Source organism: Elephas maximus, chromosome X (assembly GCF_024166365.1).
Source record: "Elephas maximus indicus isolate mEleMax1 chromosome X, mEleMax1 primary haplotype, whole genome shotgun sequence".
NCBI classification, from domain to species: domain Eukaryota; kingdom Metazoa; phylum Chordata; class Mammalia; order Proboscidea; family Elephantidae; genus Elephas; species Elephas maximus.
In genome coordinates this window covers 15,955,917-15,972,920 of record NC_064846.1, presented here as the reverse complement: position 1 = coordinate 15,972,920, position 17,004 = coordinate 15,955,917, and the positions used below count along the sequence as shown (strand labels likewise).

Here is a 17,004-nt window from a genome sequence, read left to right as displayed (position 1 = left end):
TATTATGTGATCACCTCCATGGTGGGATCTGCTGTGAATAGCCTATCAGTTGAAAGTGAGTTTCCTTGGGCATGTGGCCTACACTGAATATAAGTGGATATTCTGGCAAGGCTTGGGGGCTTTTGCCCATTCTGGATCCTGTAGCTGGCTCCTGTTCACCTGACCTCCGTTTCTTGGGACTTGAGCTAGCAGCTTACCTGCAGTCTTCCCTGCTGATCTTTGGGATTCATTGACCTTCACAGCCTGTGAGCAAGAGGCCTGCTCTCTGACCTGCTGATCGTGGGTTCGCCAACCCTTGGCTACATGCATCAGGAAAAGCCTCTATCTGGACCCACAGATTTGAGACATTCCAGCCTCTACAATCTCGTTAGCCATTTCCTTGATATAAACCTCTCTCTCCCTTTTTATATATACATATATATAGAGAGAGAGAGACACGTTTTACTGGTTTTGCTTCTCTAGAGAACTCAGTCTAAGACAGATACCATCTAGTTTCCAAGCCCTTTATTTTACAAATGAGAGACTAGACAACCAGTTATTTATGGTAGGGTCTTCCACTCCTGATCTATAGACACTTTAGAGTTGTTTATTCATCATCACATAAATCCTTAGGACATATGCACATGTATAATGAACTAACACTCATAATGCACAAACAGTGCCGGGAACGTAACATTCTAGTGTTGGCCATTATTATAATCGTAAGAAGGCAAAGACTACCTACAACTAAAACAGTTTCATAAACTTGCCACATATCAATGAAGTCATTGATCAACAATTCAAGGCTCTGACTAGAATAATTATTTGTGCACACAGTATAGCAGAACACACATATCTAAATTGAAGGTAAAATTTTTAAAAAAGGATAAAAAAATAAAGCCCATTTTAAATTTTTAACCATGTAAAATGATAAGATTATTTCATCCTATGAATTAAGGACCTAAATGAGACACTTACCACTATCATTCCTACATAGCCGGTACACAGCAAAACTGTAAAAAGCTCACAAAAAATAATATTAGAAGTAATTACATCTCAATAAAGCTATTTAAAATATTATAAAACAAGTATTTGAAAAATATCAATGAAAGTTAATTAAAAGGATTTACAAAATATTTTAATCAGTAAATACCTCATTTGTTAGTTATAATAAAGTACTCATACTTTTAATGTGTAACAGCAAGCTGCTAAAGAAAGTTGTTGTTAATGTGTGTACGACAACCATGGTGATGCTCATAAATACAAAAAAAAACTATGCATTAACTACATCAGAGAAAAATACCTAAAAAACATAATGAAAGAGATATGATGCATGTATTACATAACACAACATGCAATGTTAGAGGAAATGGCTTCATTTCTAAAGTGTAAGTTGTTATTTTTTTGTTTTTTACTTAATGGAGCAATGATGTCTAAAGGGTGAACAATTTGATTTTTAAGTCAAACTGTAAAGGTTTATTATTATAAATGGGAAATAAGATTTCATTAATTCAAACATTTATTGAGCACGTACTATATGCCACAGTTGGAACTGACTGGACAGCACCTAACAACTGAGACATTAGGGAAATAGCAATGTGCAAAAATGGTCATAGTTCTTACTTCCACAGAGCTTACTGTGTAGAGGGATGTTAGGTAGCAAGTAAGTTAGCGAATAAATATAGTATACGAATGTAAAGTCAATAGTGATAAGAGTATGAAGGAAAGGTTCATGGTGCTACGATAACATGTCATGGAGGAACGTGGCTTTGTCTGACAGAAGGATCAGGACAGCTTCCTTGAGGAAGTGATGATTAAGCTGAGATCTGAAAGGTAACTAATTGAGGCAACTGACTGTAGAAGACAAATATACCAGGCAAAGAGGAACAACACACACAAAGGTACTGTGGCATGTGGCAGATGGTGCACAAAAAAGTGAAGAGAGCTGAGACTGGCCAGATCATTATTATACAGAGAGCAGCAACGGAAAGTCACTGAAGCTTTCAGATATGCATTTCTAAAGCATCCCTCTGGCTGCTGTGTGGAGGATGGACTGGAGAGGGCAGAAGTGGATACGGTTAACTACTGCATTGGCCCAAGGTAAGTGATAGCGGTAGCTTGGACTTGGATGGTGGTAGTCATGGGCATGAAGAGAAGAGGATTGATTTGAGAGCTATTTCAGACATAACAGAACCTATTAGATTTGTTGACAGATTAGATGTGGGGGATGACTGCTAGGTTTCTAGCTTGAGTTACTGGGGTAGGTGATGCTGCCATTTACCAAAAAGAGGGAAACTGGAGGAGGAGCAAATATGTAAGAGAAGATAGATGCTAATGAGAGTGGCAGTGGTGATGATAAAGAAAAGCAGCACCCACAGGGCATGGTGATGTATCGGTAATGTGGGAATAAGAGGCAGTTCATATTCTGGGAAGTCAGTATGCTGTGCTCGGTCTGATTGTTATGATCAGTGTAAACTGGTGGCAGTGGAAGTGTAACGGAGCAGCATACATTCCTGATCAAAGTGCTGATCTCCAACTTTTTAAATGATCATCAGTACTGAAGATAACTATTCACATTGTCACCATGTACTAAAAGTTTCGGAAATTATGTAACCATCAGGTAAGCAGGGCAATTAAGTAACCAGTCACATAAAATTATATGAAGCACTGTCATGATACACCCAAATGCTTATTTTATCCCTGTTCCTGCCTTATTGTTCCTGTACCATCACTAGAGTCGTGGATTTCAGAAGAGTGTCTATGAGAATATTCCTATAGCTATTGTTATGGAAACCTGAAGCCATCTAGTGTCCATTTTTACCATCCCCCTTTTTAATCTCTAAATTTCACTACAGCAAACATTTGACAATGAAGATCAGGGGTTGGTCTTTCAGTTGCATTTACAGCTGGAACCTATGCACTTTAAGTTGGCTGGTTCCCCTGCTCTAAGTGCCATAAGCAATAACCCTGCCCCATTGCTCAGACAATTGCCTCCTGTAATTAGGTTGGAAACCCTGGTGGTGTGGTGGTTAAGTGCTATGGCTGCTAACCAGAAGGTTAGCAGTTCAAATGCACCAGGCGCTCCTTGGAAACTCTATGGGGCAGTTCTACTCTGTCCTACAGGGTCGCTATGAATCAGAATCGAATCGATGGCAGTGAGTTTTGGTAATTAGGTTGCTTCCCTAATGTTCAAAGAACTTTAATCCTTTGGGTCTCCTAAGGCTCAGTTCACATGCTATCTCTTCTTAAAGCCCTCCCTGGTCACTGCAGCCAGAGTGAGCTCTAGTGTCCTGCTGCACTTACTGTGTGCGTCCCTCAAAGGGATGGCACTGATGGCCTACTTCCTTATAAGGAGGTTGGGTCCTGTGTGTTTGCCTTGTTTCCTTTACTTGGCTGCAAGCTACTGGAAAGCAAGGCCTATGCCTTACACACCTCCAAAGAACCAAATAAGGTGTAAATGTTCAAAGAACAATTGTGACTCATACAAATGTTTTCAGAAAAGCTAAATTGTGCACTATACTACAGCTCCCTTAATCCATATTACTGCAAACTACATTGCGAAGCTTAAAGAACATCTCCACTGCTTACACAACAGGTGTGGCTTACATAACCTCCTCTACCCAGCTGTTGCTTATTTGTGACATTTCCCTCCTGGCTTCTGCTCCCTGTAGATCTGTAGGATTGCTGCACCTTCCAGCATGAGTCTCTTATTTATTCTTTGTCCAAATCAGAACAAAACTGCTGATTTCCATGTATGGTAATGGTAAAAAAGGCTGAAACTTAAGAATAACTAATGAGATATCCTACGGGTTTTCCATTACTATAAAACTCAGAAAACAATACTGGAATAAAACAATATTTATAAATAAAAAAATTTTTTTTATTTATAAATATCAGCTTAAAATTCATTTATTAGGCCAAGAATTTTCTTTGTTTTTTTTCTTCTTTTGGTGGTTTTTCCTATGTAGTCTTCCTAGGCAAAATACTCTTCAATTCAACATACCCATTTCTTGGAACTGTGTTAAGGATTTTTATATCTGCTGCCTAGGAGCTAACAGCCAGCCATGGATAAAATGACATGAGGCAGTGATGCAAATGAGTATGAAGAATATGAATAGAAGACGGATGGAACCATGTAGGGGCAGTAACAAACATCCAAAAGTCAGGAAAAATGAAAATCCACGAACTTGGTGATGCTCCAGAGAGGAAACCAGCAAGTGTTGACGCTAAACTGGCAGAAACATCAATACTTCCTGGCTCCCCCACTGGGCGCATCATTTACTACCGGCAGGCTGCTCTTCTGCTGCAAGTGACAAATAGTGAATGCTTGCAACAATCGGAAAAGGAATGACACATCCTCCAGAGGCACGGCTGTGCGTAGCTATTAAAAGAAAGCATGATTGCTGGGAATCTCGGCTAGTTTCAGCTCCGCTGCTGCTTGCTTACTAGCTTAACAGCCTTGGGAAGTTATTTCCCTTCTCCGAAAATATTAGTATTACATTACATTGGTGTACAGAAAGGTTAGCATAGCAGGCCTGGGACTGCTATTCTTAAAAAGGCCGACTTAGAAGGTTGGCCCTTGGCTGGCATCTGGAAAATTAGATGTCGGGAGATTCCCACCAGCCTAACTGGCTGTGTCTCACTGTGCCTAAACTGTTCGTACAAACAATATAGTTGATGTTGAACACCTGCTTTCCTTCTGGGAGTTGAGAATTTTGGTACATACCAGGCCGAGGGTGCCTATGTAACCAGCCCCCAATAAAAACCCTTGGCATGGAGTCTCCAATAAGCTTCCCTGATAGACATTTCACACATGTTGTCACTACCGTCTGCGGGGGAAATTGTGCCCTGTGGGATTCCACTGGAAGAGGACTCTTACAAGCTTGCATATGATTTCTTCCGGACTTCGCCCCATGCACCTTTTCCCATTGCTGATTTTTCTTTATATTCTTTTGCTGCAATAAATCTTAGCCAAGAGTATGACTATATGCTGAGTCCTGTGAATACTCCTACCGAATCATCAAACCTGGGGACTTCCAACACAGTCGGTATAGTGCCAAATGGTCTATGAAACATTTTTCCAACAACCTTGTGAAGTGGATTTTATTCCCATTCTGTGGATGAAGAAACCAAAGTTAACAGAAATGAACAGAATGTGCCCAGAAAATAAATGTCAGTGTTTACTGTATTATGCATGGGTGCTCTCAAATTTCAGAGAGCCTAAGGACCACCTGGAGTGCTTGCTAAAAATACAGTTTCCTAGGATCTATCACCTGACACTTCGATTCAGTAGGTTTGAGGCCCAGTAATCTGTACTTACAATAGGCATTCCAGATGATTCTTATGCAAGTGGCTCCAAGGACCACATTTGAGAAACACTTTGATGTACATAAACCACAGCCCCTGGTGCCCACTTTCCCATGCTAGGGAGTAAATGGCAGAGCAAGGACTTACACCAACTCTTCTAACAAGGTTTCACAACTGCTTTTAAATCTCTCAAGCTGTGGTTCCTCTGGTTTGCTCTGCCTTCTCTCTACAGGTACCTACCCAGCTGATTACAAGTGGGTACAAATAGAGGAAAGTATCTTACATTCTCAGCACCAAAGACTAAGTGGTATCCTTACTGAAAGGAGCCCTGGTGGTGCAGTGGTTGAGCTAAAGGTGGACGGTTGGAATCCACCAGCCACTCCACGGGAGAAAGAAGTGACAGTCACCCTCCGTCTTATAGGTCGCTATGAATCATAATTCAACTAGACAGCAAAGGGGTTTGGATCCTATCTTAGTCATCTAGTGCTGTTGTAACAGAAATACCATAAGTGGATGGCTTTAACAAAGAGAAATTTATTTTCTCACAGTCCAGGAGGCTAGAAGTCCAAATTCAGGGTGCCAGCTCCAGGGAAAGGATTTCTTTCTGTTGGCTCTGGTGGGGAGGTCCTTGTCATCAATCTTCCACTTGTTGAGGAGCTTCTCAGCACAGGGACTCCTGGTGCAAAGGATACACTATTCTTCTGGCTCTTGTTTCTTGGTGGTATGAGGTCCCCATAACTCTCTGCTTATTTCTCTCTTTTATATCTCAAAAGAGATTGGCTTAAAACAAAACCTAGTCTTGAAGATTGAGTCTTGCCTTATTAATACAATCTCTGCTGCTAATCCCACCTCACCAACATCATGGAGATAGGATTTACAACACACAGGAAAATCACATCAAATGACAAAATGGTGAATAGTCACACAATACTGGGAATCATGGCCTAGCCAAGTTGACAGATATTTTTAGGGGACACAATTTAATCCCTAGCAGATCCCTACCGAGACATCCTGAATCCAAATAATGCATGCTTATCATGGGAAGTCAAATGATATCCAGCTCTTGGGGAGTTAAGGCTGCAGCTTTGGTTTTCAAAATACATGTGGTTGCAACAAAACGCATAAGCCCACAAACTGCATTTAACAAAAAATATGAATTTGCTTATAATTTCAGAAGCTGAGGACAGTATATTAATTATGGTTTTCTATGAATGATTCATATTTCTTGGCATAGACGAGTGAGCACCTCCAGTGCTGCATCCGTTTGTTGAAACATCTCAATTGATATTCCATCAATTCCTGGAGCCTTGTTTTTCACCAATGTCTTCAGAGCAGCTCGGACTTCTTCCTTCAGTACCATAGGTTCCTGATCATATGCCACCTCTTGAAATGGTCGAACGTTGGCTAATTCTTTTCGGTATAATGACTCTGTGTATTCCTTCCATCTTCTTTTGATGCTTCTTGCGTCGTTTAATGTTTTTCTCCATGGAATCCTTCACTATCGCAACTCGGGGCTTGAATTTTTTCTTCAATTCTTTCAGCTTGAGAAACGCCGAGCGTGTTCTTCCCTTTTGGTTTTCCATCTCAAGCTCTTTGCACATGTTATTATAATACTTTGTCTTCTCGAGAGGCCCTTTGAAATCTTCTGTTCAGTTCTTTTACTTCATCAATTCTTCCTTTTGCTTTAGCTGCTCGACGCTCGAGAGCAAGTTTCAGAGTCTCCTCTGACATCATCTTGGTCTTTTCTTTCTTTCCTGTCTTTTCAGTGACCTCTTGCTTTCTTCATGGATGATGTCCTTGATGTCATTCCACAACTCGTCTGGTCTTTGGTCACTAGTGTTCAATGCATCAAATCTGTTCTTCAGAGGGTCTCTAAATTCAGGTGGGATATACTCAACATCATATTTTGACTCTTGTGGGCTTGCTCTGTTTTTCTTCAGTTTCAGCTTGAACATGCATAAGAGCAATTGATGGTCTGTTCCACAGTCAGCCCCTGGCCTTGTTCTGACTGATGGTATTGAGCTTTTCCATCATCTCTTTCCACAGATGTAGTCAATTTGATTTCTGTGCATTCCATCTGGCGAGGTCCATGTGTATAGCTGCCGTTTACGTTGGTGAAAGAAGGTATTTGCAATGAAGAAGTCGTTGATCTTGCAAAATTCTATTATTCGATAGATGTTTCAATAAACAGATGTAGTGCTGGAAGTGTTCACTCTTCTATGCCAAGAAATATGGAAGACAGCTTCCTGGCCAACTGACTGGAAGAGATCCACATTTATCCCTATTCCCAAGAAAGGTGATCCAACCGAATGTGGAAATTATAGAACAATATCATTAATGTCACATGCAAGCAAAATTTTGTTGAAGATCATTCAAAAACAGCTGCAGCAGTATATCGACGGGGAACTGCCAGAAATTCAGGCTGGTTTCAGAGGAGGACGTGGAACCAGGGATATCATTGCTGATGTCAGATGGATCCTGGCAGAAAGCAGAGAATACCAGAAGGATGTTTACCTGTGTTTTATTGACTGTGCAAAGGCATTCGACTGTGTGGATCATAACAAACTATGGCTAACATTGCGAAGAATGGGAATTCCAGAACACTTAATTGTGCTCATGAGGAACCTTTACATAGATCAAGAGGAAGTTGTTTGGACAGAACAAGGGGATACTGATTGGTTTAAAGTCAGGAAAGGTGTGCGTCAGGGTTGTATTCTTTCACCATACCTATTCAATCTGTATGCTGAACAAATAACCCAAGAACCTGGACTATATGAAGAAGAACGGGGCATCAGGATTGGAGGAAGACTCGTTAACAACCTGCGTTATGCAGATGACACAACCTTGCTTGCTGAAGGTGAAGAGGACCTGAAGCACCTACTAATGAAGATCAAAGACCACAGCCTTCAGTTTAGATTGCACCTCATCATAAGGAAAACAAAAATCCTCACAACTGGACCAATGAGCAACATTATGATAAACGGAGAAAAGGCTGAGGTTGTGAAGGATTTCACTTTACTTGGATCCACAATCAACAGCCATGGAAGCAGCAGTCAAGAAATCAAGACGCATTGCATTGGGTAAATCTGCTGCAAAGCACCTCTTTAAAGTTTTGAAAAGCAAAGGTGTCACCTTGAAGACTAAGGTGCGCCTGATCCAAGCCACGGTATTTTCAATCACATCATATGCACGTGAAAGCTGGACAATGAATAAGGAAGACCAAAGAAGAATTGATGCCTTTGAATTGTGGTGTTGGCGAAGAATATTGAATATACCACGGGCTGCCAAAAGAAGGAACAAATCTGTCTTAGAAGAAGTACAACCAGAATGCTCCTTAGAAGCAAGGATGGCGAGACTGCGTCCTATATACTTTGGACATGTTGTCAGGAGGGATCAGTCCCTGGAGAAGGACATCACGCTTGGCAGAGTAGAGTGTCAGCGGAAAAGAGGAAGACCCTCAACAAGGTGGATTGACACAGTGGCTGCAACAATGAGCTCAAGCAGAACAACAATTGTAAGGATGCCTCAGGACCGGGCAATGTTTCATTCTGTTGTGCATAGGGTCACTATGAGTCGGAACCGACTCGACGGCATCTAACAACAACAACAACATGAATGATCAGGAAACCCTGGTGGTGTAGTGGTTAAGTGCTACGGCTGCTAACCAAAGGGTCAGCAATTTGAATCGGCCAGGCGCTCCTTGGAAACTCTATGGGTCAGTTCTACTCTGTCCTATAGGGTCGCTATGAGTCGGAATTGACTCAACGGCACTGGGTTTGGTTTTTGGGTTCGGTATGAATGATGATGAAAGGGCAGGGGGTAACAGTTCCCTTTCAGGTGAATAGGGAAAATAGCCTCAAGTGAATGCTAACTTTTTCTGATTATTTTAAAGAAAGCATAAAAGTATTTTTTTTTCTCATTTAGAATACGCACCATGTAGTACTTTGTCCATTGAAAGAAAGTTATTTTCAGCTATGCAGTTATTAGTAGTCCAGTCTGAAATGCATAAACTTCTTGGTAGTTGCCTACTTAACCAACTGATCATTTTTCACCTGTTGCACTGACTTAGCCAGTGTTGTCAAATCAGTTCAAAACAATTCAGCGTCTTTACTGACCACCTACTACTTACCTCACGTTGTGCCAGTTGCTAGAGCATTATCAAGAACACTGTTCTCATTCTTCCAACAATACCTAGGTGAAGGGGAATGTACTGGGAAAACACAGCCACCTTCATGATTTAAGACACATATAACAGAAGAGTCTAAAGAGCAGATAATGATATCTGCTTAAACAAAAATAGATCTCACCATCCTCCCACATTTTATTAAATTTAATTAATTTTATTAAATAAATAGGGGGCAAGAAATTGATGACAGTCTATACTCCATAATTGCAGGTTAACCTCCTAGGTCTCAATATCCACAGTGCAACATCATCTATAAACCACAGAGAATCAAGAAGTCAACTCCACCAGCAATCTGTCCATACACCGCAGTAACTGAGGGGCTATTTGCCAGTGTGTTGGCCTTGGGCATCCTGCACCTGTATCTGCAGTGGTGAGCACTCATTCATCATCAAGCTGCAGTAGTGTTAACATATGCTGCAGTCCTGCTAATATGTTTATTTTACAATCACTGTGGATCTACCCTTGTATTAGGCCAAGGTTAAGTGTCAAGTGAAGGAAAATAAACTTGAGCGCAGCACCTAATTCACTTATAGAAACCCAGAACCTCCCTCCACCCAATCAGAAAATTCCCCATCTCAAGGATTTCAGATGTAAAAGATCAATCTGTATAAAATACTACAAATGTACATGAACCTCCACACCTCGAAGAAAAAATGTATTTTTATTTTGTGTCTCAAGTATTCACCCTTTTTGAGTGAAAACTAATCAAGCACGCTAGATAAGCGGTCAGCCTTGATGATTTTTTGCCATCACTCAACAAGCCAGTATTTGAATTCACTCAGTAGATTAGTTGTTTGCACATCATGCAGACACAGGGAGGTTAGTTATGGTTCTTTCAGGGGCCACTGGCCATCCTTTACCTCCCAGGGCCCATTGCCCAGGTGGTGGTTCAGTTGGCAGCCGAGGCGAAGAAACACACTTATTGTATAACAATTGCATCAATTTGGAAATGGCTAGCTTCACCTGCCCAAATCTCACCTCTGCTAAAGTCCATTGTTGTCATTAGGTGCCAGTTGAGACCATTCCGACTCACAGTGAGTGACCCAATGTGACACAGTAGAACTGCACCCACAGGGTTTCCTAGGCTATAATCTTTACAGAAGTAGATCACCAGGTCTTTCTCCTTGGAACCGCTGAGTGGGTTGGACTATTTAACCACTACAGCACCAGGGGTCCTTAAAAGTCCATTCCCACCCACTGCCTTCAAATCAATTCCAACTGATAGCAACCTCACAGCGACTCCAAGGCTGTACATCTTTATGAAGCAGACTGCCACATCTTTGTCCCGTGGAGCAGCTGGTGGGTTCAAACTGCCAACCTTCTGGTTAGCAGCCAAGCACTTTAACCACTGCACCACAAGGGCTCCTTAAAAGTCCATTGGGGCATTGTAAACTAACGTATAGGCACCAGGGCTTCAGTCATGACCGGGGAAGAGAAACCTGAACAGACCCGACTTTTTAAAATTTTGATGAACCGGAAGTATAACTGGGTCTAAGCCCTGTTAGAAACCTAATCTCTCTCCCAGAAAACAAGGGCAGCTATGTGTTGCATAGCAACCAAATCTGCCTGCCAGATTTTGAGCAGAGTCAGAAACAGCCGTGCCCCACCCAAAGATGGCAGCAGAATGTGCCGCTATGAGCTACAGCTGCTAACCAAAAGGTTGGCAGTTTGAATCCACCAGGTGCTCTTTGGAAGCCCTATGGGGCAGTTCTACTTTGTCTTATAGGGTCGCTATGAGTCGAAATCGACTCCACGGCAACGAGTCTGTTTTTTTTTTTTTTTGGTTATGAATGTGTGTGGCTCTCCACAGTCCTGCCAATAATCCAATCTCATGCACCAGAATCCTGAGAGAGCTCACAATGCCTCTTCCGAGTGTCCCATTCCAGGGCTTTGACCTGTAATTTTTCCTGTTCCGGTTATTGTTCTGGATTACCCAGACTGTAAAAATTCAGGTCTATTCCGGTTTTGCTTCATCGCCCATGACAGAATTGGTTCAAACACTATCCTATTAGGCACTCAACGGTATCCACTAAAGGGCTGTATTATTAGCAGTAACCATAAACATAAATAGAAGATATTTAGGAGACATTCAAAGTTTTGTGTTGTTTAATCAATAAAAGGCAGATAAGGGAAAAAAGACAAACTGTTTTCACTTGTATAAAGATTTATTTCAAGTTATAGTGGTTCATCCGTAAATAGTTTTCCAGCTTGCACAGGGTCAGCCTAGCATCTATTTGCAAAGGAGTAGTTTGCCATGTATAGGTCATATCGAAGATTTCAAATGCAACAAACTCCTTTTCATCTCAAATCCAAACAACTAGAAAATAACTGTGCTTCTACACTCCATTTTTGGTAGAAAAACAAATGACAAGTATATAACAGTAACTTATTCATAAAGAGCAAGTTTCATGGTATGTCACAAATGTATTAGAGACAGTGCAATTACCACGTCCTCTATAACAGTGCATGTAAGGACAACTAATGCTCCTGAAGACAGGGACTTTGTCTTGTCTTGCTCACCAGTGTGTCCCCAGGGCCTAACACAGTGCCTGATACACAGCAGATGCTTAGTAAATATTTGAAAAAATGAAATAATGGCCTGCAAGACCATAGACTACCTTCCTAATCATCTAAGAAATATACTATGGTCAATATAGCTTCAGCATTAAAAAAATTAGCTGTATTTATTCTAATCCTTGAAACACTGATAATCAGTACATGTTTTTAGGTGCCATTGAGTCGGATCCGACCCATAGTGACCCTATGTACCACAGAACGAAACACTGCCTGGTCCTGTGCCATGTTCGCTCACAATCATTGTTATGCTGGAGCCCGTTGTCGCAGCCACTGTGTCAATCCATCTTGTTGAGGTTCTTCCTCTTTTCTGCTGACTCTGTACTTTAACTTGGTATATCCCAACTAACTAGCACTCTTCGTTCTTCGATCATTCTGGATTAAGGAGTTTACTATAAACATCACTGTCTATAATTAAAGTTATTATTTGTGTAAAACAAATAAAAGCTAATCATTCGACAAATATTTATCGAATACCTCCTATGCACCAGGCACTGTACTAGAAAAAAAGGAGACATCGAACTGTCCCTGCACCCAGGTGCTTTCACGGTTTAGGGCAGCTTTTCTCAATGGGGCTTCCTCATCTCCACGTGAGATATGAATTCATTACCTACAATGGATGCCTTAGGGCATTAGGGCTTAATTCTCTCCCTGACGGGTTGAGAAAGACTGGTTTGGGGAGCCGCACAAGTTAAAAGGCAATTACAATGCACAATATGATTAAGAGGTTGCTTTTAGATTTGGTCAAGTGCAACACTTAAATTCAGACATGTACAAGACACACACATCGTTTCTACGATTTGTGTAAATACTCAAATATTACAATATGTACATGCAGATACATTTCTAGCCATAATAATATAAAAAAATCATCAATATTGTCTACACTCAGGAACCCAGGACACTCAGGAATCCCAGGCCAAGGTTATTAGTAAAGCGAAACAGAAAAAAAAAAAGTTTAATTACCCTGATAATTCAAGAAGGAAACCAAAAACCTTCTAGCTCCTGGAAAAAAAATTACTGAAATTATTTTAATTGCCTCCATATTTTACTTCACTAGGCCAGCCTTGCCGAGGTCTCAAAATAATAAATTAGCTCTCTATGAGTAGGTCTTATTTTGAATTTATGTCCCACCTTATACAGTCTAATTTCTTGTCAGTCCTAGGCATCTTTGACTGGAAAGACATTTATGCTACATACTTTACAGAATCAAAGCAGCTTGAGAGCTTCTAGAATCATAGATTTGAATTTATGGGTGGGTCTCCAGTATTTGACAAAAGCTTTCCTGTATCAATGGTCTAGAAATCCATAGCTGTTAAATATCACTTTCCGCCAAGCTAAATTGACAACATCCACCTGACCAAGCCCCAAATATACTTTATTCAGGAATGTCTTATTTTGAATCTTTAGCATGAAATTAATTTACTACACCAAAAAGAGAGGGAAATTCTTGGTGTTCAGACTCTCAATAAATGTTTAAATAAACATGAAAAGCTACTATAATCACTAGGAATTTTACTGAGTAAAAGAAGACAAGATAACATAAAAATCCACGACTCTTATGTCTCAACTAGTCCCGATGTTCAATTAAACACGCCTTTGAAGGAAATAAATTATATAGACAAAGCTACTATTACTTATTTATTGTATTCATAGGGAACGGAGATGTTGACTGGGAACAGGCAATGCTTTTATTACACTCAGGGACATCCAACTCATATCTTTTAAGACACCCATAGATGCCTAAATCCTAAAATCCTGCACCGAATCTACCAATTTCTTTGTACCTCAAAATTATCAAAAGGAAAGTCATAATTCATCAGAAAGAAAGGAACAGAATTATTTCATGGCAAAGACATCAGGGCCATGTCTTTAAAAATATAACGAATTACTGTTTCTTTTAGTTTGAAGTTGGAGAACCTAGGAAAATAAATGGAATTTTTTAAAAACAATTCAGCAAACACTACTGAGCCATAGAAGATGACGCTACTCGTAAAAGATATTTACTTTCCACATCTGGTTGAAAATGTAAATTCCTCTTTTAACATGTAGTCTCCAGTTTTCAATGACCAACAACTACAATCAAGACCACTGTGATTTATTTCAGACACATATAGGTACACAGAAAAACACACTTGATTTTGAAAGGAATTAATAGCCCCATCTGTCAAATATTAAAGCAATCGTAAGATAGCACAGGCCTTGGACTACACTAATGTCAAAGTATCAAAGGCCAACCTAAATCTTTAATTTTAGCCTTCCAGTGACTTAACTGGGAGTGGCCCTCAAAGAATCCCTGCCAGGCAAAAGATGAGGACAGCATGTAGCTTAACGACCTAAGGGAGATAAAATTTGGTCCCCAGAAATTTTAAAAGCCATCCTTTAGCAATTGAGTATTTGACAGCATGTTTCACATTCACTCCAATGGGCTTGCAGATTAATTCATCGCCCTAGGGCTAGGGCTCAGATACAACTCCTAAGAACCTTCCAGCTTACTGCACTGGTACAAATTCCCGAGACCTACCATAGTCATGATTGCGCAGGCAAATGTGAGCAGTCGGGCATTTCAGCTGAAACAATGAGGTCAAAGCTCATTTCAGCATGAGCGTGATTCTCTGCAGAGATCTTGGTTGAGGATGCAAAGTACTGGTTTCAAACCTGCAGGCTGGCACCTCTACAACTGCTGCCAATTTTCCTGCATGCCCCGGCTTCCTGGGCCAGCACTGCTTAATTGTTAGATTCCAATACAACGCAGATCGCTCTTAGCAAAGGGAGCTTTTAGACCAACGCTTGGGTTGTTCAGTCATTGTTTTTTAATGGAATATCAGCATCTCAATTTTAAACTAATGAATTTATTATGATCCGAGTCCAGTTGTTTTCCACTGTGAGTGCCATGTGAAAAAATTATCTTTTTCCCAAACATTACAATTAGCTCTCCTTGTCGCCGCCTTTCCCTTTTTGTCACCACCAAACAACACTCCAAGATCACAAGAATCAATGTGAAATAGAATTATGAGGTACAATGCGCTTTTATATTCTCAGGGATAAATGTGAGAAACCAATTTTAGTTACTTGTTTTAGCAATGCATCAGTGTAAGTCATTTCCTATGGAATTCAAGATCCTTGAGATGTACCTCTATTGCTCTGTGCCACAGGTAATAATCTGCTCCATTTTCCTATGACACGTTTCTGGGTGATGTAAAACGTTTAGAAAAACATTAACACAGCACTATTCTGATGATAATTTTCTAAAAATGGATGTACACGTATTTCTTTAAGCCAGGGGGTACATTTTTGAAAGTTTCGAATGCATAAAAAATGAAAGCAAATTCACCCGACATATGAAAAACATGAGAGTAGTGCTTTAATCAGGAACAGCTGCATGAAAAAAAATCAAATAGACAAGTTTAAGAACAGTATTGGAAGGTGGAGAAGCACGTAGCACTCAATCATTTTTCTCACCTACAGAAAAAATCAAAATTTGCAGATGAACCTTTTCTTTCCCATCACTGGCAGAAATAAACCCCTATTCCCTGCACCTCATCTTGCAATTAAGGAAGTTGCTACAAATAGCTGCACAGAAGTAAGTGGCCCCTGTTTTTGCTCCATTCTTAACGTACCTTCTCGGAGTAAACAGGTTACTCAAAAAAGTCAGTAGCAGAAATCGCTTTCCCCTATACCAAACTCGCACGGAAAGGAAGTCCCCATTTCTGGGGTCTGGATGGGGCCAGCGTGGCCCGAGGCGTGCAGTCGCAGCCCGCCTTCCCCCACGGTTCACTGTCTGGGGCATCCGGTCCTCGTCAGGCTAAGCTTGGCGGCGAGCGCCGGGCGGTGCTGCCTCCCGGCGCCTGCACCTCCACGCAGCCCACCCCGATCCTTGCCCCCGCTTTTACTCGCCCCCGATGGTGAGCCTCCCGGGCTGAGTCTGTAAAGTTTGTCCGGCCTCCGGTCAGCAGCCGCCCGCCAGGCCGAGCGAGCCCGGGGCCAGCCTGCGCCCTGCCCTTTCCTCAGCCCCCAGCGCTCCGCTCCCGATCTGGGCCCCAGTGACAGGTCGAGGTTTACCTCCATGTGCTCGTGGCAGAGGAAACAAAAGAAAGCAACCTCCGAGATAATAAAACGCCATCTTCGGCTAACTGGCCAACTGAGGGGTCCCTGGGCCGGTCCCCCAACCAAGCAGCCCGAGGACGGTCCGGGTCTGAGCTGAGTTAGGAAGCCCGGGTTACGCTGGCCTGGGGGGGTGCCCTGGGCGCCCTACCTGCCTCTGTAGCCCGGCCGCCCCGGCAACGAGTGTCGGTAAAGCCAAACGGGGTGGCGGCGGGGGTACTATCTCCCTCTGGGGCCATGACCCCTCAGGAAACTGTGGTCAGGGCCCTGGCGAAGGGCACGCGGGGAGCCGCAGGGAGTGTACTTACAAAACGGTTCCAGCTCCGGCGGAACATCGCGTCGAAGGCTGCCGGCCGCCGGATGGGGCTCCACGGGGCTGTCTGGAAGGCGCCGTCCACACACACACACACACTGCGGTGGGGCCGGCGCGACGCGGCCAGCGAGGCGGGCTGCCGGCTGCCCGCCGCGCTCCCCGCCCCCGGCCCGCGGCCCCCGCCCGTCCTCCCGCCCGTCCGTCCGTCCGTCCGCCCGCCCCGGGGCGGCCGCCCCGCCGCGCCCCTTATCTGGGCCCGGCAGAGGCTCGCGGGGGAGGGCTGGCGGCGGCGCGCTAAGCTCCTTCTGCGCGGAGGGGGCGCCGGCTCGGCCCCCCGGGCTGTGCTCTACCTCCCAGCGCCGCGCGGGCTGCCGCCCCGCTCGGGGCACGGCGGACCTCCCGCGGCAGCCCGCGCCTCAGCTCGCCACTCCTCCCGGGCTGGGGCGGGAGCCACCGCCTCCGTCGCCCGGGCCGCTCCCAGCCCCTCGTCGGGCCGCGGCAGTCGCGCTGCCCCGCACGCTAGTCCCGCACCCGGGCTGCG

The 17,004-nt window shown here is 42.9% G+C and overlaps 1 protein-coding gene across 5 annotated transcripts in view; it reads right to left on the bottom strand.

The window, feature by feature from the left end:
- Positions 1-16,628, bottom strand: part of ATP11C (ATPase phospholipid transporting 11C) — a 187,971-nt gene extending 171,343 nt beyond the window's left edge. For all 5 annotated transcript variants that reach the window (XM_049873466.1, XM_049873473.1, XM_049873470.1 and 2 more), the window contains exon 1: positions 16,459-16,628. Coding sequence is in view for 1 of the 5 variants with exons in the window: in XM_049873469.1 (XP_049729426.1) it covers positions 16,459-16,485 (27 nt within the window). In the remaining 4 variants the exon portion in view is untranslated. The remainder of the gene's footprint in view (positions 1-16,458) is intronic.
- Positions 16,629-17,004: the final 376 nt, after the last annotated feature.